Raw genomic sequence first — 24,832 nt, 5'->3', positions numbered from 1 at the left:
AAGAACAAGCCTGCCACAGATGGTCATTTTGGAGGGTGTTGTCCCGAAAAGAAATATATTTCTTTTGAGGAAATGTGCAGACGAGAACGGCACTGCTTCGTTTAAGGGGAAGGGATGACAACGAAGTTCTTTACCCCCTTGTTAATGGGCTCTCCGCTGGGGGGAAACAATTGCCGGTGGTTGGTAACGAGGTTCTTGTGGTTAAAACCCCTCCCCCCTTGTCTTCCCCTCCATTGGTCGGTACAAGCCTCGTTTCTTGCTGGTTGGCGTTCGAGTCTTTCCTTCGCAAACCTAATTACCCAGATTCGTTCTAACCTAAAGCAAATTAAACAATGTTCCTTCGCATCTACCCCAGAAAATAATCTCTCTCAACCAACCCAGACAAAGATAATGTTTAAATAAAAAAAAACAGTCAATCAGTACTCTTTAAACATTAAAAGAGGGTGTCTATAGTTTTAAATGTATAGAACATGCATAGCATTTCTATGTTATATTAACTATAATTCATATAATCCTAGTTTTATAATCTAAACTATATTAGGTCTATTATCTATATAATCTAAATTTAATTTTTATAATCTGTACTGCCTTTCCATTAGTGTAAGAGCTAAGGTACAATATAGATGGATAGAGAGGTTTGTTCAAAGGATAGCTGGCTTATTTGATATCCTTCAAGGGCTTGCTTTTTCATAGTATGCTGACCTGGTTATCATAGCACGAGGGAAGTCATGTGATATGTGTTATAGTGATATATGCTGAGTTGTGTATATACTGTGTTGTGAGCGCAGGTTATACTCACTCGAGTAAGATAGCTTGTGAGCGGAGGAGTGTATAGAGATGCATATATATATATATATATATATATATATATATATATATATATATATATATATATATATATATATATATATATATATATATATATATATATGAATTAAAACTGAAAATTGAAATAGCTGACATTATTAAGGCAGTATTGGGTTAAAAAATAGTTTTCTTTGACTGACGTTAATAGAAGAAAACGGGTCTTGCATCAGCTGACGCGGAGTGCCGCTGTCGACGTCTGTTTTCAGAGAAACAAAAATAGTGTTTTTTGCTAGTTTATCGCAGTTTTTTGCCCGAGACAGTTGAATGTCTTACTGCTAAGTGTTTCTAGATGCGCGATATAAGGTAAGAACAATGAATTATTGTTTATTTCCGCGATAAAAGGAGTTCTGTTATGGTCTGTGGAACTGCATGGGTTTAAAACTGGTCTGGTGTTGACGTGTGTGTGTGTGTGTGTGTGTGTGTGTGTGTGTGTGTGTGTGTGTGTGTGTGTGTGTGTGCACTCAGATATTTGTGTTTGCGGGGGTTGAGCTCTGGCTCTTTGGTCCCGCCTCAACTGTCAATCAACTGGTGTACAGGTTCCTGAGCCTATTAGGCTCTATCATATCTACACTTGAAACTGTGTATGGAGTCAGCCTCCACCACATCACTGTCTAATGCATTCCATTTGTCAATTACTCTGACACTAAAAAAGTTCTTTCTACTATCTCTGTGGCTCATTTGGGCGCTCAGTTTCCATCTGTGTCCCCAAGTGCGTGTGCCCATTGTGTTAAATAGCCTATCTTTATCAACCCTGTCGATTCCCTTGAGAATCTTGAATGTGGTGATCATGTCCCCCCTAACTCTTCTGTCTTCCAGCGAAGTGAGGTTCAATTCCCGTAGTCTCTCCTCGTAGCTCATACCTCTCAGCTCGGGTACTAGTCTGGTGGTGGTGTGTGTGTGTGTGTGTGTGTGTGTAGGCCTAGAAGATCCTAGAGAGAGTGCTTAGATAATTTCCCTCTAGAACTTTGTGAACCAGTGATCTAGATGGATCCTGGCGGTTCTGTCGTCGTAAAAATGCCAACATACTCTATGTAGCCTCTTCCAACATGTGAAGGAATAAGTCCATAACATTACTATCTTTAGCTATATTAGAGAACCGTTCGACTAGTTACGTGTTAGAGAGCCACTAGACTAGTTAAATGTGCACTAATGAGGCATTCGCAGCTCATCGCAAACTCTGCATCCGCCATTAGTATTATTAGCATGACTTTTGAGGGAATACAGCTGTATTTTGAGTTATACGTGTAATGGTTTACATAAGAGGTCAGCAGGGATAAGATTAGCTGTAAACTCAGACATTATTTTAGAATCACTGTCACACACAGAGTGGTAGACGGTTGGAACAAGTTAGGTGAGAAGGTGGTGGAGGCCAAGACCGTCAGTAGTTTCAAAGCGTTATATGACAAAGAGTGCTAGGAAGACGGGACACCACGAGCGTAGCTCTCATCCTGTAACTACACTTAGGTAATTACAGAGAGAGAGAGATAGATAGCTGGCTGCTGTGGGATCTAAATCTTGTCAAAGTCATCTAATCTCTCTTTGACACGAGTGATGAGTTTGATCCGAGCAAGTCTCATCACGGTGGACTTTACCTTGCGATGATTTCGGGGCTTAGCGTACCCGCGGCCCGGTCCTCGACCAGGCCTCCTGTGCATGGTTTACTAGTTATCGGTATAATGGGCTAGCGGTAGAGCAGAAAAGTTTACCTCTGTGGTAAACTATTAGTCAGCTATGGTTATTACTACTACTGTCATGTGATTTTTTTTAATAGGTAAACTATGAGTACCCACACTCGTGAGGCATCAGGGGAAATCAAACGTGCCCAACCGTTTTTGTCTTACCCCGTGAATTGACTGTGTGTCAGTGTATGTGTTTGAGCACCTTTGAGGGTGCTACGTATCCTCTTCGTCGCGGCTGAGGGTCACTACAAACACATCCAGAGGTGGTTTCTCCCTGTATATTATTTTATACAGGAGTATATAATAAGATACAGTACCATCTTTATATATATATATATATATATATATATATATATATATATATATATATATATATATATATATATATATATATATATTAAACCAGTATTTAATAGGATATAAGCATCCGTCTCCAGTCCTCATCTCAGTCACGTCTCTAGGACGACACGTCTGGCCATCAGAGGCTCGTAGGGGACGGTGTATTTTGCTGTGTTCCGTTTTCTTCAGTCTGTCCTTGTAGCGGGCGGGGTGGAGGAGTGGGTGTTCAATCCATGGGTTGCAAAGGCTTTCTTTGCGTGCTGTGTGGGTATGTCATCAGCACACGGGAACCGCGGTGCTCAGAGTGGCCTTGTGTACTTGGTAGACGGACACATTTGTGCTCGCTTAACGTTAGGGAGACGGTGTTGGGTTTACTTATTTGTTGCTTGGAAAGGAAGCTTCTTCAAATATTATTTTTGAAGGTGTCTGTTTTACTTTGTCATGTATTCTCGTACTCTTCAACTCGTTCGCCAGCGCGTGCACGCGCGCACACACACACACACACACACACACACACACACACACACACACACACACACACACACACACACACACACACACACACGACACAATATATATGTGTGTCGAAGTGAACAAATTAATTGCTATTAAGAAGCTAAGTGGCTGATCAGCCTCCACGCAAACCTTCAAATGTAGAAAGTCGGGGCGAAAGAGCTGAAGCTCAATCCCGTAAACCCCCCCCCCTCCCCAGTCACCCTCAGGAGAGTACCAATATATGATAACATAAGCAAGTCATTTTATGTACTATTATTAAGTGCCAATATTGACATATTTTTTTCCCCAACTGGATTTTATTTAAGAAGAAGGAGAAGGAGAAGAAGAAGGAGGAGGAGGAAGAGGAAGAAGACTATGAGTTACCTCTCATTACAGGACCTTCGTTACCTCATGAAAAAGGCAGCCTCATCGCATAAAAGGAAATTTTGTACGGAAAATCCCTCTTTTGGAAAATCTGTCTTCCCGTCCTTCCCCGCCACTCACGATTAGACACGTTTGTCGATATTGAGGGCGGGGGGAAAATGGCCCCGACAGGGATATTCCCTAGGGGTAGGACGCTGGAGGGAAAGGTCCAGGGGGGAATCTCTTTCCTGCAGGGGAAGAGACGTGATCTTGATATCCTGATATCTTGATGAAGGAGGGGTTAGGTGGATGGTGTGGGGTCGTACCCAGTAGTCAGTAGTTCGAACACAGAGCTCGGCAAGTCGTACCTAATGGTTCATACGTGATTTTTTCCGTTCATTGGGGCATGGATACAACTTTAAATGATATATTAATACGGGCAGCAACCGACCCAAATCCTGGGTAATTATCATGTGTATGTGATTATATATACCTCAGGTGCAGCGGTTCTCACGGTGGTGTGTGTGTGTGTGTGTGTGTGTGTGTGTGTGTGTGTGTGTGTGTGTGTGTGTACTCACCTAATTGTACTCACCTAATTGTGCTTGCGGGGGTTGAGCTCTGGCTCTTTGGTCCCGCCTCTCAACCCGTCAAGGCGGGTCTGTGTGTGTGTGTGTGTGTGTGTGTGTGGCTAGGTCCTCATGACAGCTAACGCCTCACAACATGTTGCCTCATAAGTAATAAAGTATTACTTCCCTCCTGAAGCAGTTTGTTGACTCAATGTTGCCTTCCCGGACTGTGCATTTGCATGTGTAACGAGCTTGTTTCATCCGCCTCGACCAGCCAAACACACACACAAACACACACACACACACACACACACACAAACACACACACACAGACCCGCCTTGACGGGTTGAGAGGCGGGACCAAAGAGCCAGAGCTCAACCCCCGCAAGCACAATTAGGTGAGTACAATTAGGTGAGTACACACACACACACACACACACACACACACACACATACACACACACACACACACACACACACACACACACACACATACACACACACACACACACACACACACACACAGCTTGTAGAATCACACACTATTTATAATTTTAAAAGTAGTTATGACAGGGGAAATAGATCAGGAGTCATTGCATTAGACAACCAGCAGATCTAAAAGCTGGGGTCGAAGAGCTTGATCTTGCAGGCACAAATAGGCGACTACAAACAGGTGAGTGCATACTAATAAGTAAGTCATTGAGCAATTAGAGACATGTCTTTGTCCCAAGTCTGTCAACGAGTTTATTGTTCCATTTTTTCATCAAGTATAAACCTTTGTTAGGTTTTAACCATCGATTTATTTATTCTTTTGTCTTACATAAAAGAGGCTACATGTCCTCCTCCGTTTTCTTTTTTAATTTAATGTAAACAAAAGTGTTATTTGTTTTCGCGTTTTTTTCATGTGTTATGTGTCAATGCGGTCTTATGTATCATGGTGGCCTGATGTGTTCTCTCATCTGATGCTTAACAGTATAAACACAACGACCACATTACGGTGTTTTAGGGAAGTTTAAAACCACTGTAATTTTGACGCTCTCTCTCGGACAAATGAGCAATGAAATCTCTCTTTTCCGTGTGTCCACTTTCTATTCCATGTATACCAGCTGTATACCAGCTATACACAAAATAATAAATGTCTTAAGAAAAGTGATAATAGACTTCAAGTTTTATACACATACCTAGGACGCGGGAAGTATACATATGACAACAAGAGGCAGCGGGAAGTATACATATGACAACAAGAGGCAGCGGGAAGTATACATATGACAACAAGAGGCAGCGGGAAGTATACATATGACAACAAGAGGCAGCGGGAAGTATACATATGGTAACAAGAGGCAGCGGGAAGTATACATATGACAACAAGAGGCAGCGGGAAGTATACATATGACAACAAGAGGCAGCGGGAAGTATACATATGACAACAAGAGGCAGCGGGAAGTATACATATGGTAACAAGAGGCAGCGGGAAGTATACATATGACAACAAGAGGCAGCGGGAAGTATACATATGGTAACAAGAGGCAGCGGGAAGTATACATATGACAACAAGAGGCAGCGGGAAGTATACATATGGTAACAAGAGGCAGCGGGAAGTATACATATGACAAGAGGCAGCGGGAAGTATACATATGACAACAAGAGGCAGCGGGAAGTATACATATGACAACAAGAGGCAGCGGGAAGTATACATATGACAAGAGGCAGCGGGAAGTATACATATGACAACAAGAGGCAGCGGGAAGTATACATATGACAACAAGAGGCAGTGGGAAGTATACATATGACAACAAGAGGCAGTGGGAAGTATACATATGACAACAAGAGGCAGCGGGAAGTATACATATGACAAGAGGCAGCGGGAAGTATACATATGACAACAAGAGGCAGCGGGAAGTATACATATGACAAGAGGCAGCGGGAAGTATACATATGACAACAAGAGGCAGCGGGAAGTATACATATGACAACAAGAGGCAGTAGGAAGACCTTCATGAGTGAAGGGAAAACATGTATTATAGCATAGTTAATATTCATAGCGTGTATAGAGAGGCAGAACCCCAGCCGGGCCTCAGGCACGATCTTAACTTTCCAAGCACCCTCCTTGTTTTAAAGAAACACGCGGCTTGTTTCACAGGCGCGCCAGCTTGTTTTCCAAGCACACTGGTTTGTTTTACAAGCGTGCAGTTTGATTTACAAACACATAGTTTGATTTTACAAGCACAAACATTGTTTTGCAAGCATGGTATTAGTCTAAATGGCATGTTTTTTTGTTTTTCAAGCTTGGTAATGAGAATATGGAGGTCTTGGCTTTCTTCTAATCCCTCTGTGGCTCTCAAGTTCAAGCAAGTTTATTGAGACAAGGGAAAAAAATACATCTCAAAGGGATAGAGTAGGTTAGGCTATTTCTACCCTGCTAATTACAAGGAAAATGTTGTTTTTGGCTTCCTCTTCAAACACCAAAGTCGAAGGTTTGTAACTGGTGTGGGCTTCCTCAGCCCCCCTTCAACCTGTAAGGAGAATTCTCTTCTCCCTTCTCACCCTCTTCCCCCTCTCCTCTCACTTCCCCTCTTCCCTATTTCTGGTATTTCGTGGTAAGGGGCCATGGCTGTTATTTCTTGTGCTTCTGCTGCTACTTCTGGTAATTGCTTTTTATACTTTATCTTCCCTTTTTCTCCTCCACGGCCAGCTGCCACCGTCATCAAATACACCCGCCACCTCCAACAAATACACCCGCCACCTCCAACAAATACACCCGCCACCTCCAACAAATACACCCGCCACCTCCAACAAATACACCCGCCACCTCCAACAAATACACCCGCCACCTCCAACAAATACACCCGCCACCTCCAACAAATACACCCGCCACCTCCAACAAATACACCCGCCACCTCCAACAAATACACCCGCCACCTCCAACAAATACACCCGCCACCTCCAACAAATACACCCGCCACCTCCAACAAATACACCCGCCACCTCCAACAAATACACCCGCCACCATAAACAAATACACCCGCCACCTCCAACAAATACACCCGCCACCGTAAACAAAGAAAGTGGTGGCTGTGTGTGACAAATACAAGGGTGATTTTCAATTGCTCTTGATATGAAATGGCGGCTGTCCGTTCTCTATCAGATCTTCCTTACTTCAGTCAAGGCTTTGGAAGGTGGGCAGGTCTTCAAATTAGGTTAGGTTATGTAAGGTTAGGTTAGGTTAGGTTAGGTTATGTAAGGTTAGGTTAGGTTAGGTTATGTAAGGTTAGGTTAGGTTAGGTTAGGTTAGGTTAGGTTATGTAAGGTTAGGTTAGGTTAGGTTATGTAAGGTTAGGTTAGGTTAGGTTAGGTTATGTAAGGTTAGGTTAGGTTAGGTTATGTAAGGTTAGGTTAGGTTAGGTTAGGTTATGTAAGGTTAGGTTAGGTTAGGTTATGTAAGGTTAGGTTAGGTTAGGTTAGGTTATGTAAGGTTAGGTTAGGTTAGGTTAGGTGTTTAGGTTCTGTTGGCAATTATTTGTATGTGCTTGGGTGAAGCATTTACAGCGTTGCCATTCGAACAGAGGTCGTGAGCGAAGCACTGTTCGACAAAGGTTCGAATAACATCATCAGTAAAGAGCTTTTCATTCACAAGCACCCTACCAGAACACGGTGTTTTTTAGCTGGATTAATGAGCATTTGGCCTTTGTTGATGAGGACAGACTGTGTTTAGTTTCATGATTGATTATTTTCAACTTTTCTGGTACACCTAACCTAACTTATTATATAATATTTATATTTTAAAAATGAGCGCTGCTTATTTCACCGTATTAAAAAACTCCTCTGAGGGGTATTAGTTAAATACGGACGTATTAGCAGCACCGATACTCAGCTTTTCAAACTTTTGTCGCGGGGTGGAGGATAGCTCTATAAATCATGAGAAATTTTGTGAAAGTTTGCGAGCGAACGGGTGAAAACTGGCTCATAATTATCAACTTTTACGCTCGACAAGAAATTGGGGGAGAGGGAAGGAGTTGGGTAAAACCTGAGTTTAGGGTGAGTGGGTGTGAGTACTCACCCAGATGTACTCAATCAGGTGTACCAACATTATTTCTGCTTCAATTTGAGTATCCATATGGCCTTGTCATTCAAAGATGTCTTTTTCTTGTAATGGGTTTACTTAACAGCTTAGGTTGATCCTTGGAATTGGCTGCTATGTCATTCTCATACTTGCTTCTCTGCCACTCTCCTAATATCTATAGACTTGTTCTTTGATCCTTTATACACGATATGTATTCCTTCGGTTCAGAATTTTCTGTATTTCCCCTATAATCCTTTGCTTTTATTCTAAGTTCTGCTTGTTAAACATTAAGCGTACTTTGTTCTCTGATTTTCTATCTCCCTGTAATCCCTGTTCCTCCCTGTAATCCCTGTTCCTCTCCAGCAATCCCCGTCTTTTTAGAGTAATCTCTACCCATCAATAGTAATTTCTGCTATGGTAATCCGGCTCTGCACGAACCTCTACAGTAATCTGTGCTTCAGTAATCCCTATTTAACCTCCACAGTAATATCCGCTCCTCCGCAGTAATCCCCGCTCCTTCACAGTAATCCTTACCCCTCTTCAGTAATCCTTACCCCTCTTCAGTAATCCTTACCCCTCCTCAGTAATCCTTACCCTTCTACAATAATCCTTGCCCCTCCACAGTAATCCTTACTCATTCAGAGTAATCCTTACCCCTCCACAGTAATCCTTCCCTCTCCACTGTAATCCTTACCCCTCCGCAGTAATCCTTACTCATTCACAGTAATCCTTACCCCTCCACAGTAATCCTTACCCCTCCACAGTAATCCTTACCCCCTCCACAGTAATCCTTACCCCTCCACAATAATCCTTACCCCTCCACAGTAATCCTTACCCCTGCACAGTAATCCTTACTCCTCCCAAGCAACGAGCACAACCTGCTTGGTAACACAAAGGTATTGGTGCCTCCACATACAACATTATATCAGCCGGATTAGCATTCATTGTATATGCTAATTAAATTGTGACAATAACAGCGCCTCAGGCAACTCCAGACAACGGTTTCAATATTGTCGTGCTGAGGGCTAATACTTAATACTCAGAACATACTTATATATAGATATATGGAGTGAGAGGAGGGAGAGAGAGAGGGGGAAGAGGGAGAGAGAGAGGGGGAGGAGGGAGAGAGAGAGGGGGAAGAGGGAGAGAGAGAGGGGGAGGAGGGAGAGAGAGGGAGAGATGAGAGAGTGATAGACAGACAGAGCCTATGATGGTCTTCAAGGAACCAAATATAGAGCTGTTTAATGTTATATCTTTTTTTTTTTAGAGAAAATAATTGACTCAATTACACGAAATTATATCTCTGTTATCAATACACGAACATGAGTGAAAAAAAATAAATATGAATATTTCGATGATAATGGTTCGAAATAGACTGAAACATGGTTGTTTCAACCCTTTTACTGTCACGTGGTTTTGGTCATTTCGTACACATAATTGTATTTTTATCAAAATTACACTTTTCGTGAAAAGTTTCGTGCATAAAATAGTGAGTCGTTGTTTAAACCTTATTATTAACTAATCTCGTCTACATTCATGTAGATTAGCATAGCAAATTACATATTATTATAACTGCAGACGGTGCTGTAATGAATCACTTGATTCATTTAACAAACGCATTGTTCAGTTCCCTGGTGGCTCGCCTATTTCCTTAGTCATGTATATGTCATGTACCTATTTCCTTAGGCATGTATATTATATGTACCTATTTCTTTAGGCATGTATATTATATGTACCTATTTCTTTAGTCATGTATATTTCATGTACCTATTTCCTTAGGCATGTATATTATATGTACCTATTTCTTTAGTCATGTATATTATATGTACCTATTTCTTTAGGCATGTATATTATATGTACCTATTTCTTTAGTCATGTATATTATATGTACCTATTTCTTTAGGCATGTATATTATATGTACCTATTTCCTTAGTCATGTATATTATATGTACCTATTTCTTTAGTCATGTATATTATATGTACCTATTTCATTAGGCATGTATATTTCATGTACCTATTTCCTTAGTCATGTATATTATATGTACCTATTTCTTTAGTCATGTATATTATATGTACCTATTTCATTAGGCATGTATATTTCATGTACCTATTTCCTTAGTCATGTATATTTTATGTACCTATTTCCTTATTCATGTATATTTTGTCTTATGTGAGTGATGGAGTCTTCTGCTGTAGCGAAAATTAGGGAGTGGGGATACAGGAGAGTTTCAGTAATTATGGATACAGCTAAGTGTCACAAATGTATTATATATATGTGAGTCCCTTATGTTCAAGTTACATATGTAGGGTACAGTTGTGGAATACAGGTATATGGATTAAATGAGTGTGGCACTTGCTTGGGGTAATGGCTTGGAGATACAGGTGTGGGGTACAGGTGTAGGAGTCATGAGTGGGATACAGGCATTGAGGCACAAGTGTAGGGGGTACAGGAGTTGGGGTACATGCGTTGGGAGTGCAGGAGTTGGGGTACATTCGTTGGGAGTACAGGAGTTGGGGTACATGCGTTGGGAGTACAGGTGTTGGTACAGGTGTGGGATACAAGTGTCGGATACATGTGTGGGGGTACAGGTGTGGGATTCTACATAATATACGCCTTTATGAAATCACAATACACACTGACGCTACAGCAAGCTAAATACATAATGAAATACATAATTCAAATTACATAATACATAATAAACAAGCTAAATACATAATTAAAATTACATAATACATAATACACAAGCTAAATACATAATTAAAATTACACTTCTCAGAAGAAAGAGTTAAGTCAGGTTACAGGAAGCCATTAAGCAAACTACAGGACTAAACGCTGTATCTTTTAATCAGATTATTAGTTAATGCAGTTTAGAAACAGCTGATAACTGAAGCAGCTCCTATAATCTGAAATAATAATTACAGCGATTATATTTTGAATTCTCCCGGAATATTATAGACGAATTTGTATAAAATTATAGTATTGAGTTCAATTAAAATTGAAAAAGGGCAAACATGATTGAGTGATTCAATTACGAATATAATATTATATTTACAATATTATTATATTACAATATAACTTGGCTTAATTCTCCTCCAAAGACCTCAGAAAGCAAAAAATTCTCCTTAAAAAGACTCAGTTTCGATTTAATTACGAATGACAATATAACTTGGCTTAATTCTCCTCCAAAGACCTCAGAAAGCAAAAAATTCTCCTTAAAATGGCCCAGAACGCAAACCCCCCAAAATCTCAAAATGACTTTATTTAATAAGTGAAAATTATGCACAAATTACGAAATAATGTAATTATTTATTGTACACAGCGAAGCGGACTCCAGACACTACTCAACTAGGGGGGGTGGGGGTGATTAGGTACAAATTATTGCATAACATGACGGTAATTGTGCTCTCATTAAAGCGCGTATCAACTTAATGCTGCAACCGTTCTTTTGCACTTAATTCTGCATTCAATAATTCCAGAGCAGAAGGATTATTTGGGAGGGTTTTAAGGCTGTGTTGTTTGCCCTCATCAGCGCTCTTGTGGAAAATGAAGCGGCCATGTTGTTGCCTGGCTGGGGTGGTAGTTAGAGGGGGGTGGTGATTAGGGGGGGGGTAGTGGGGGGGTTTGGGGGTTGGAGGGAGGGAGGGACTGTACTATTGAGGGTTTCGTCGTGAAGTGTGTAGCATGAGAGGTGGAAATCCACAGTTTAGAGACGTAATGTGTGTTCTATGACACCCTAATGATGAAGATAAGTGTACTGTTGAAGGCCCTGTATTGCCTAGCAGCTTCTGTTTGCATCTAGGCAGCTCCTGTTTATACCCATCCAACCTACGTTTCAAATAATCCTGTAATCCGCACTTTTATTATATTACCCTGTAAATTGTTCTGTAAATCAGCAACCTTGGTTCGAAACCAGTATTTACCCAGGTCTTTCCTGATGGGGGGGGGGGGTAATAGTCAACAATAAAGTGTATGTACCCCCCCTTTCCCCCCTCTCCTACCCCCCGCAAGGGGAAGATAGCCAACCGGTTTCGCTTCTAAATCGCTATAGATCAACTCATTGCGCTTGTAAAATAGTCTCTACTTTATCGCATCCTAGTTATACGCGGACAGTTAAAGCTTATATCATCTTGAAAATATTGCTTTACTTGGGGGATCCGATGGAAGAATCAGTCCTACTGTCAATCCGTTTTTACTGTCTTTGAGGGCGAACTAAAGTAGATTATGGCTACTCTGCTTTACTCGCGAACTGTATCGACTCTCTGATGCTTTTCCTGTGCACTTCATAAGAGTTTCTGCTTTACTGAAGGTGTTTTCTACTGCTTCGTAAGACGTTAAGCTGAGGCTGGTGTTGGGCCATTTTTTGTGGTAGATGTGATTGTTTTTGTAATGGGTACTTTGTTCTGGGTACTGTGTTCTGGGTACTGTGTTCTGGGTACTTTGTTCTGGGTACTTTGTTCTGGGTACTTTGTTCTGGGTACTTTGTCTTGGGTACTGTGTTCTGGGTACTTTGTTCTGGGTACTGTGTTCTGGGTACTTTGTCTTGGGTACTGTGTTCTGGGTACTTTGTTCTGGGTACTGTGTTCTGGGTACTTTGTTCTGGGTACTGTGTTCTGGGTACTTTGTCTTGGGTACTGTGTTCTGGGTACTTTGTTCTGGGTACTGTGTTCTGGGTACTTTGTTCTGGGTACTGTGTTCTGGGTACTTTGTTCTGGGTACTGTGTTCTGGGTACTTTGTTCTGGGTACTGTGTTCTGGGTACTGTGTTCTGGGTACTGTGTTCTGGGTACTGTGTTCTGGGTACTGTGTTCTGGGTACTTTGTTCTGGGTACTGTGTTCTGGGTACTGTGTTCTGGGTACTTTGTCTTGGGTACTGTGTTCTGGGTACTGTGTTCTGGGTACTGTGTTCTGGGTACTGTGTTCTGGGTACTTTACCCTGGGTACTTTACCCTGGGTACTTTGCGAACCCCACCACCGACCTCACGCATCTATACACAATTTTGGTCAATACCGATACTTCCCATTTCACAAATCGTGCTTTATAATCATCTTGTATGTGAACAATATACACACGCTACTTGCATCGTTCTCATGCAATCTTTTCAATTCCTTATCATGCTATCTTCTAAATTCCTTATCATGTAATCTACTGAATTCTTTCTCGTGCAAGAATATATATATTCTGCCATTGCACGTCCCTGAGTCATCAGCTGGCCCCACGCTAACACGAAATGGCAGATCCATCAATCTCATATTGTTTTTAAAAACTTTGTTGTCCCCCCTGAAATATTTCAGGATGTATTCCCATTCTCTGTTTGTTTTAACACGGGGCTCAAATTTCACGGCTGGGGAATGTTTTTCTCAATTGTTTTAAATTGTTCTTTTCAAATGCATATTTTCATTGCCGTGTTCTTTGCGGGTTTTGTACGTTCTTAAGAATTTCATATATACATAAAAATGGGTTGTTTGTTAGTGGTGCGAATTTTACAAGTGCCTTATTGGCTTTCGAATATTTCATGGCTCTTAATCCTTTAGTTTCAGAAATCCAATATTGGCTGTATCCGATATTTAGTAATTACAAACAATTGAAGTTTTGTCGGGTACCTTGTCATATTGGTATGAACTCCGAATAATTGGTCGATTGAACTGCAAAATCTGCCAATCAAATGTATCCTGTGCTCTCGAAGCCTATTCCTTTCGCAAATTACTACCAAATCAATCGACGCAGGTTCGAATCCTCGTCACGGCCCTTGTGGATTTGTTCATTCGCAGATTCATTTACCACATGGCTAGATAATTGCGTTGGTTTATACTCGTGTCGTTAGGGACAAAATGGAACATTTCCTTACAGTCACATTGTCCGTTTGTCATGATAAATTACCTCGTTTGATGTAAAAGAAATCAAATTCAAATTCAAAAACGCTATTCAATGGTCAATCTACCGATCATTCATCATTTGTGTGGATGACATGGATTTCTAAATGATGGGAAGTTACGCTAATCCACCTCTCCTTAAAGGCAGTATAATCACTCGATATTCAACTCAGTACATTGGACAATATCCCTCGTTCCCGTGGACAATATCATGTGTTCTCCCTGGACAAATATACCGGATTGCCATGGCAACAACACATCCTTTGACGTGTGTCTGTTGTTATTGGGTCTGGAGATTAATTGTGGGAGCATCTGGTGGCCGTTCTGGTAAAAGTGTAAATCGATGAAATGGAGAGAGTTGACCAGAAAAAATAGGAAGAGAGAGAGAGAGAGAGAGAGAGAGAGAGAGAGAGAGAGAGAGAGAGAGAGAGAGAGAGAGAGAGAGAGAGAGATAAGGGAAGGTTACAGGGAAAAAAAGAGGGTGATATAGGTGCAGAGGAAGGAAGGAGGGAGGGAAAAGGAAGAATGACAGAATGGGGTGAGAGAGAGAAAGAGAGAGAGAGAGAAAGAGAGAGAGAGAGAAAGAGAGAGAGAGAGAGAGAGAGAGAGAGAGAGAGAGAGAGAGAGAGAGAGAGAGAGAGAGAGAGAGAGAGAGAGAGAGAGAGAGAGAGAGACTCTCCAAAGGAAAGGATATACCTACGTCTCCCCCGTTTTCTTTTGGTCGTGATGAAGTATATTAATCCCCCCCCCCCAAGACCTTCTCTTCCTGTGACACAAGCAATAACTTTCCTTCAATTTATTCGCCTGTTATATGGCATTCCTGTTGGATGTTACTCAGCCTCACACACACACACACACACACACACACACACACACACACACACACACACACACACACACACACACACACACACACACACACACACACACACACTTGAGTATGATTTTCTCTTTTTTAGTTGCGTCAGAACACGCTTTTGTGTCTAAATATATTTCTGTAGCTTTTTCCCCTCTGGTCAGAGCAATTACCCGCATCTGTTGTTGAATTTGCATACTTACCTTTGCTGGCATTTTAAACAATGCTTCAAAAAAAAGGAAGTTAGAAGGTAGAAATTTGGTTATCTTATAGAATTAGAACTCATTTAGAATTAGATGCTTCATTCGTAGGCGATTTTTACGAATTGTCACAGTTGTGTTGGAGTTAATTATGAGAAAGTGCTAGGCCATTACGACTATATAGCACTGGGAAGGGGTCAGGATTATGATTTGGGATGGGACGGAGGGAAAGGAATGGTGCCCCAATCACTTGGACGGTCGGGGATTGAACGCCGACTTGCATGAAGCGAGACCGTCGCTCTGCCGTCCATCCCAAGTGATAAGAATGAACAGGTGTACAGCTGTAAAAGGCTTAGAGCTTACAATTAGAGATTCATACTGGGAAAATATATTACGTGAAATTAGATCATTCAAAAGGCAGTTGATGAGTTGAGGCGCGTCCCTCGTTGATGAGTCACTGTGATGGTGAATATATGATGGTGAAGATTGTGTTGATGGTGGTGGTGATTCCAGTGATAGTGACGATGACGTTCGGGGTATTTCGAGGCAACATATGCGGCCGTAATGGCGATATGTGTTATGAAGGCAACATATGTGGCCATAACGCGGGGCTATGAGTCTTCATAGACAGCATATGTGGCCATAATGGGAGGGTTATGAGTCTCATAGACAACATATGTGGCCATAATGGGAGGGTTATGAGTCTCATAGACAACATATGTTGCCATAATGGGAGGGTTATGAGTCCTCATAGACAACATATGTGGCCATAATGGGAGGGTTATGAGTCTCATAGACAACATATGTTGCCATAATGGGAGGGGTTATGAGTCCTCATAGACAACATACGTTGCCATAATGGGATGGTTATGAGTCCGCATAGACAACATATGTGGCCATAATGGGAGGGTTATGAATCCTCATAGACAACATATGTTGCCATGGTGGACTCGTAAACACGGCAAAAGAAACCCCAGGAGAGAAGCTGCCATATTGGAACACATGGCCACTTTCTTCTACAAATGGCACCCTGAGGTGCAACTCTGCAGGCGTTGCTCCTTATGTTACTTTCTGCTACGTGCTCCGGTGTTCCTGTGTGATGTGTGTACTCACCTGTGTGTCCTTGCGGGGGTTAAGTTTCGGTCTATTGGGCTCTATCATATCTACATTTGAAACTGTGTATGGAGTCAGCCTCCTCCACATTACTTCCTAGTGCATTCCATTTACTAACTACTCTGACACTGGAAAAGTTCTTTCTAATGACTCTGTGGCTCATTTGGGTACTCACTCTCTGTGAGTAAGTGAGTGAATATGTGAGAAGATGAATAAATAGAGAGGTTGTGAGTTTCCATGGGGTTAAGTTTTCAATTTAAGTTCATAAGGAGTTCATTTCTTTGTCTAACTACTATTCACTTATATTCCTGGCTAACAAATGCTCAAACAACCACTATGACTGATCTTTAACAGCAACTCGTCTGCACCATCACCTCATCCACACCTGTGATTGCTTCCTCACACACCTGTCGCTGAAACCTTTGTATACCTGCTACCTCCTCTCCGTACACCTGTTAAGGAGATTCTCCCCCACCTTTCACTTCACACACCTGTCATTGGCTCTCAATACTCACCTGTTACTGCCTGTTACACGCTTGCTACAGGCCACCTGAAGCCTCAGTTTCAAGACCCGAATCCAGTCTCCTCTCCTAAGTGAAGAGAATCTTTTCTCCCACGTTCGGAGCTTCGAACGAAGTATTGGGCTTGAACGCGGGGCTATGTTTGACTACGACTATAGGATATCCACCTGCTGGTCCACCTGCTGGTCCACCTGCTGGCCCGTCAGGTCCACCTGCTGGCCCGTCAGGCCCACCTGCTGGCCCGTCTGGCCCACCTGCTGGCCCGTCTGGTCCACCTGTTGGCCTACTATACCCCTGGGGCCGACACCGCGTGACCCATCGACACATGGAATAACGCCTTTGTCTTTTGTCTCAGCTGAGGTCCAGGTCAGGGAGGCCGTCGTTCGAGGCTTATGAGGAAGGGGAGAGGAAAGGTAGTGGGAAGGGTTAGGAGGGAGTCGGAGGAACGGAAATGGGAAGGAGGAACGTTACTGTTCCTTTCTGCCGCTGGGGAATGAGGGAAAGTTAAGTCAGTTTCTTTTATTTCTGCTTAACACAGTTTTGGCTAATGATTACGTCTCTTTGTTGACAATCTCTCTCTCTCTCTCTCTCTCTCTCTCTCTCTCTCTCTCTCTCTCTCTCTCTCTCTCTCTCTCTCTCTCTCTCTCTCTCTCTCTCTCTCTCGTAAATGTGATAAGGTCACATTCCTCATTCCAGTAAACGCAGCATCACAACACATCCCTAACATGAAAGGCACATCCCTGCACTGATGAGGCAGCCATGGAATTAAAAGCTTCGTAAAAAGCCGTCTTTTAGTCCCTGTGCGTGGTGTGTGCTCAATACATCACAGAGAGAACGAAATCTTGAAAAATACACACACACACACACACACACACACACACACACACACACACACACACACACACACACACACACACACACACACACACATACACACACACACACACACACACACACAAGAGGTATTGACTCGTGAAAATCTGTTGAAGCACTCCACACACGATACACTTGGGGAGGCTATAAGAAGCACTTAAGAGTGTAAACACAAGAATGCACTTAAAACAGTAGGAAATCCTATTAAAAAAGGGACAGTGAAATCATGAGCAACTAATCACTGAATAGCTCATTGCTATTAAACACGAAATGATCATTGGTTCGTGAATACAGTCATCTGTGACTGTCTATTAACTGTCCAATTCGAGACACGGTCATACCTATGGGTGTATTCCTCCCCCCCCTTCCCCCTTGTCACAAAAAATGTATTTTTTTGGGAGGTAGTTTTAATTATTTGGAAAATTTGACACTTCTAAAAGCCCCTATGAGACTTGGAATGTGCTTTTTGGGGGTGTGCCCACGTCCCCTACGGGGCTCACCATAGCCCGTGCTACTTGCAACTTTTAGTTCCAGGTAGCGAATCTTAAAACAACAACATCCTCTTCCTTACCGTCCTGTCTCGAAGCCGGAAGACCTGACAGTCGAGGGTGGCCGTCTTGCCCCTGCCGATGGTGACGTTGGTGGTGTTGAGGTGGTGGAGGAAGAACGGTAATGTGGCTGGATCGGGTGTGGTCGGTGGTGGTTCGGTGGTTGTAGCTGGGATGTCGATGCTGGGGGCGAAACCTCCCGCCAGACACGCTGTGGGGAGGAGCAGAGATGTGTGGGTGTGGTTACAGCTCTTCAGGGAGGTCCTGAGGGTTGTTAATAGATATAGGGCACTGTAGGTGGTGATAGATAAAAGTGGATTATGCAGCGGAGGTGCTGATAGATGTTAATAGATATAGGCACTGTAGGTGGTGATAGATGTCAGTAGATATAGGCACTGTAGGTGGTGATAGATGTCAATAGATGTAGGGCACTGTAGGTGGTGATAGATGTCAGTAGATATAGGCACTGTAGGTGGTGATAGATGTCAATAGATGTAGGGCACTGTAGGTGGTGATAGATGTCAGTAGATATAGGCACTGTAGGTGGTGATAGATGTCAATAGATGTAGGGCACTGTAGGTGGTGATAGATGTCAATAGATATAGGCACTGTAGGTGGTGATAGATGTCAATAGATGTAGGGCACTGTAGGTGGTGATAGATAAGAGTAGATTATGCAGCAGAGGTCCTGATGGTTGTTAATAGATATAGGGCACTGTAGGTGGTGATAGATAAAAGTAGATTATACAGTAGAGGTGCTAATAGACAGGCGTTCATAGATTAGGAGGCAGCAACAGGTGTGTGTGTGTGTGTGTGTGTGTGTGTGTGTGTGTGTGTGTGTGTGTGTGTGTGTGTGTGTGTGTGTGTGTGTGTGTGTGTGTGTTTATGTGTGTTCATTTTACACATTCATTATATCAGTAGATATCCTATAGAGATACGAACCCATGATCGTGAACATCAGTTGAAGCCTTTTGAAGCCTGGGCTCTCTTGCACACTTTGAAACTCAATGAGCCATGGTTCAAGAGGTTAGTAAGATGAAGAGAGGCTTTAGGGATGTCAAGGGTCGTTAAGGTTCAAGTACTGACCTTGGTATATTCTCTCTCTCTCTCTCTCTCTCTCTCTCTCTCTCTCTCTCTCTCTCTCTCTCTCTGTCTCTCTCTCTTGCGTGTGTTAAGATGTAATTAGCAACAGGAAAAATATCATTGGTCTCGTTAAAATGTTCTCGTAGTTGATTAGATAAATATTATCTTAATTCTCAGGTGAGGTGATTTGAGGCAGGTGATGTAGAGTCTTAGAGTCCTCAAGCCGTTAATGAGTATGTATCCTCACAGTCCCAATGTACCTTCTTATATGTGTGTGTATATATATATATATATATATATATATATATATATATATATATATATATATATATATATATATATATATATAAATAAAATAAATAAATATCTTTCAGATGACAGGAAAATTAATGGTTAAAGACCCAAAAATGCTTAATTATTTAGTTATAATACACATTCTGGAAATTAAATGAACATATGAAGGCTCTGACACACAGCTGTCTCCACCTCTCACTCTGTGCCTTGTATATTTGTATATTAACATTAGAGTGCAGTTCGGTTCGTTCTCGACTCGCAATCGTGGATTTCGGGTTCGAATCCCCCACAGGTGGGACAGAAATGAATAGGTGCATGTGTTTCCTGTTAGCTATAATGCCTCTGTTCACCTAGTAGTAAATAGGTACTTAGGGGTTAGTCAACTTGTTATGGGTTTGCTTAGTAGGTTAGTAGTTCAATCTTGGGTAGGGGGGGGGGACCTCGATATAAGCCTAACATGTATATATTTACTGGCTGCCTGTCCCCAAACACTATGAATTATACATTAGTAAAATTATTAGAGAGAGAGAAAGGTGGAAGCAATCAAGGTCTATACAAATGACCATAACTACACCCGGGTCTCGTAATTGGATCATACTGGAAGCAGTCATCACCTTTGGGGGGGGGTGACGACCCAATCTGGAGTGTAACGCTGGGTAATCAGCCGTACGACCCGACACGCCAATCTCACCCTAATTCACTCCTTCCGTTAGGTCGGGATTTATCGCGGATCTCGCTCGTTATCGCCCACACCCAACCACCACGAGATCTGAGGTGGGAAAAGTTTCTTTATATGTTCTCCTCCCTCCCCCCTTCCCTCTATCCGGGATGTGAGAGAGAGAGAGAGAGAGAGAGAGAGAGAGAGAGAGAGAGAGAGAGAGAGAGAGAGAGAGAGAGAGAGAGAGAGAGAGAGAGAGAGATTTAAGAACAAAATGAAAAAAAACTAAATTGGGAATAGTTTCCTCTTTGGGAGCCGTTGGCGTAATTGGGATTACTGTGGAGGCAGTCCGGTTAAATCCCCACCTCTCTCTCTCTCTCTCCTCTGTAATCCCCCCAGTGATTTGTTTCAGCAGTGGTCAACCCCACGGAAATTGGTGAGGGATTATATATATATATTTTTTTGTCTTGGCCTATTTCTGAAGCTGTTTTTCTGTTTTTTTGAAGCTGGTTTATTTTCTCTCTCTCTCTCTCTCTCTCTCTCTCTCTCTCTCTCTCTCTCTCTCTCTCTCTCTCTCTCTCTCTCTCTCTCTCTCTCTCTCTCTCTCTCTCTCTCTCTCTCTCTAAGCCTGGGTCCCATTACTCAATTATTATTTTTATTTTATACAATTTTACAATTTTTTAAATTTTCCGATAATCATCATTTTCTCTGACTATTGTATTTTTTTAACATTGGCTGTTAGCCTCATTTCAATACTGTATATATTACAGTGGTCATAAGGGCTGTATTGGCAGGTTATGTGGTAAAGTATTGTATTCATGCACTCGGAATTATCCTTTTTGTCCTTTTTAAATACTGTATCAACATTAATTCTCTCAGTATTATTGGCATTGTCGAGTTCTATTACACGCTCAATCACACCTGTAAACACACTTGACACATATGTGCATACACATATGTTTTATACATATAAACTTATATGGGAATTTATTTGCATGTGTAAATAAACTTGTCCTTATGTTTCCAATGATGGAGGTCAGACTCCTAGGGGTAGCATCACCCAACTTTGCAGTATGACTGGGGAGGGGTTAGGGGTTACCATAGTACGGTGATTATCGGGAGGAAAGCATTAATTACGACTAAGTATAGCACTCTGAAGGGATATGTGGTTAAGGGTTTGCGATTGGACCGTGGGAAGGAATGGTGCCCAATCATTTGGATGGTCGGGGGATTGAATGCCGACCTGCAAGAAGCGAGATCGTTGCTCTACCGTTCAGTTCAAGAGGATGGGGCAAACTCTTTGCTCCAATAAAGTCAGGTCGGGGTCAACCCCATTGCTTCTATTAAATGAGGATTCGGCTCCCATGACGACCCCTAGAAAATTGGTCGAGGTGAAAGGTGGCACACACACACACACACACACACACACACACACACACACACACACACACACACACACACACACACACATACACACACACACACACACGGGACCAAAGAGCCAGAGCTCAACCCCCGCAAGCACAAATAGGTGAATACACACACGGGGGCGTTCTGGGGCGTTGGTGGCTGTGTGGATAGCACGCTGGATACGTAATCCTGTGGCCCGGGTTCGATTCCTGGCGCCGGCGAGAAACAAAAATGGGCAGAGTTTCTTTCACCCTGATGCCCCCTGTTACCTAGCAGTAAATAGGTACCTGAGAGTTAAACAGCTGTTACGGGCTGTTTCCAGGGGAGTTTGTGTGTGTGAAAAAAATTGATTGATTGACAGTTAAGAGGCGGGCCGAAAGAGCCAGAGTTCAACTCCCCCGCAAGCACAACTAGGTGAATACACACAGACATATACAGAAATCTATAAAGCCCCGTCAAGAGGCTCGAACTTAGCTTTATATTTTTATCTCTGGTCGTTAGCCGCTTCCTAACACGGCGACAGTGGCAGACACCGTCACAATTTGGCGGGAGTTCAGTAGTATGTGCTTGGTTAAGTCCCTTTCCCGCGCCGTCAAGTCCCTTGTAGGATGTCAAGTCCCTTGCGGGGTGTCAAGTGGTGGGTTATGTCCCTGCGACATTTTCACTATTTTCCAGGTGATCCATGCGTTGTTAAAGCTAATTTTGCCTGGCTTTATATAATACGACTTGATTTATTGTGGATTTATGTAATTCACAAACATACATGTTTAATACACACACACACACACACACACACACACACACACACACACACACACCCACACACACACACACACACACACACACACACACACACACACACACACACACACACACACATAACACTGCCACCCACCTTCCCCTCACTAAGTCCTCAGTCAAAGAGCTATAATCCCTCCCCTCGCAACAGTATGTAGCTCCAGAGAAATTACCAGGTGTTGATCACATATGTTGTTAGCTCTGACATTATTGTGTGTGTGTGTGTGTGTGTGTGTGTGTGTGTGTGTGTGTGTGTGTGTGTGTGTGTATGTGTGTGTGTGTGTGTGCTCTCACGTATCTGAAATGTTCTATGATTCTTTAATATATAATACAAGATTATGTTTGTCATGGGATGTAGGCCAGAGGGGAATGAGAAAAGATTTGGTGAGGAGGGAGGGAGAGAGAGAGAGAGAGAGAGAGAGAGAGAGAGAGAGAGAGAGAGAGAGAGAGAGAGAGAGAGAGAGAGAGAGAGACCCGGGCGCTGCCGGTAAATCCATATATAGTCTTCTTGTATATGTGTAGATCTAGTTGACAACTTTGACAACTACCACCTCTCTCTCTCTCTCTCTCTCTCTCTCTCTCTCTCTCTCTCTCTCTCTCTCTCTCTCTCTCTCTCTCTCTCTCTCTCTCTCTCTCTCTTTCTATATATATATATATATATATATATATATATATATATATATAAATGTTTCTGTACTTTTATTGTCAAAGTTTGTCACTGATCCGTTGAACAGGCCATTAGCGATGAGTATTTGTACAGCTTCAAGTACCTGGACTCTACAGCATAACGTTGGACATGAAGCCTCAAGTGAAGCTTCATCTGAAGCCTCAAGTGAAGCTTCATCCGAAGCCTCGAGTGAAGCTTCAGCTGAAGCCTCGAGTGAAGCTTCATCTGAAGCCTCAAGTGAAGCTTCATCTGAAGCCTCAAGTGAAGTTCCATCTGAAGCCTCAAGTGAAGTTTCATCTGAAGCCTCAAGTGAAGCTTCATCTGAAACCTCAAGTGAAGTTTAATCTGAAACCTCAAGTGAAGCTTCATCTGAAGCCTCAAGTGAAGCTTCATCTGAAGCCTCAAGTGAAGCTTCATCTGAAGCCTCAAGTGAAGCTTCATCTGAAGCCTCAAGTGAAGCCTCAAATGTAACCTCTAGCGAAACTTCCACTATAACCTAAACTGAAGCTTCAAGTGAACCGGTGTGCAACATTGACCAGTGTTGAGAAGGTTGCACAGCTTGGGCCTGCACCAGGCAGCTTCCTCGCCCGAGACTGACACCAGTTTCCAATTATATTCGTTCCCAATTTTTAGTCCAGGCTTCTCCCGAGGACAAATTCAGATTTAAGTCCCTCCCGGCTATCGACTGTGAAATTAGAACAGCTTTTTTCCGAAATTTGTGTCCCGTGTTGCGCCGTTGTCTGAAATAAAAGTCTTAGTACTGGACGTGACTGTCAAGGAGGAGAGGAGAGAAGAGAAGGAGGAGGAGGTAAGCAGAAAATCACTCCGAGAAACGATAGTTTACATAGAAAAATGTCACCACAAAGCACAGAAAGTACAGACAATTACCAGTAGGAATCAAAAGGATTCATATATATATATATATATATATATATATATATATATATATATATATATATATATATATATATATATATATATACAAATACTCATCTGTATCATATACAAATACTGTACAAATACTCATCGCTAATGGCCTGTTCAACGGATCAGTGACAAACTTTGACAATAAAAGTACAGAAACATTTTTTTTTACAAATTCCTGTTCGAATTAAAAGTGGAGCGCCACTGTTGTTAATGATTATTTATTTAATTAGTCCAATAAATAAGGCGAGATTAAAAATATTTTGGCAAATAAAACATATCAAGTTGCAAATGAAATATTCAAGTATTTATTGAATGTATTTTTTTGATTTACAATGAATTTTTTGCCCCCCTCAAAAAACATGCTTCCCTTATACCCTTCCCAGCCCTGAGTTTATAGTCCCAAATCCTTATTTTGGAGCAATTTTCCATCCCTTATCTTCCCCCCCCCCCCATTTACCTTATCTCCCCATTACCTCGCAATCACCCCTTCCCTGCACCTCACACCCCCCATCACATCTATAGTGTGTGAAGGGCTTGTCAGTTGCACTACGGGCTCACCATAGCTCGTGCTACTTGGAACTTGTTCCGAGTAACTGAATCTATAACAACATTGTCAGTTGCAACAGGTGTCCAGGCCTCGTTAA

At 42.2% G+C, this 24,832-nt stretch overlaps 1 protein-coding gene across 1 annotated transcript in view; it reads right to left on the bottom strand.

The window, feature by feature from the left end:
• Positions 1-24,832, bottom strand: part of LOC123769194 (zwei Ig domain protein zig-8) — a 166,183-nt gene that overhangs the window by 21,515 nt on the left and 119,836 nt on the right. The window contains exon 3 of the mRNA XM_069310011.1: positions 18,376-18,563. Coding sequence (XP_069166112.1) covers positions 18,376-18,563 — 188 coding nt within the window. The remainder of the gene's footprint in view (positions 1-18,375; positions 18,564-24,832) is intronic.

The sequence above is a fragment of the Procambarus clarkii genome, chromosome 66 (assembly GCF_040958095.1).
Source record: "Procambarus clarkii isolate CNS0578487 chromosome 66, FALCON_Pclarkii_2.0, whole genome shotgun sequence".
Taxonomy (NCBI): domain Eukaryota; kingdom Metazoa; phylum Arthropoda; class Malacostraca; order Decapoda; family Cambaridae; genus Procambarus; species Procambarus clarkii.
The sequence above is the reverse complement of the archived record's forward strand: the minus strand, read 5'-3'. Positions and strand labels throughout refer to the sequence as shown.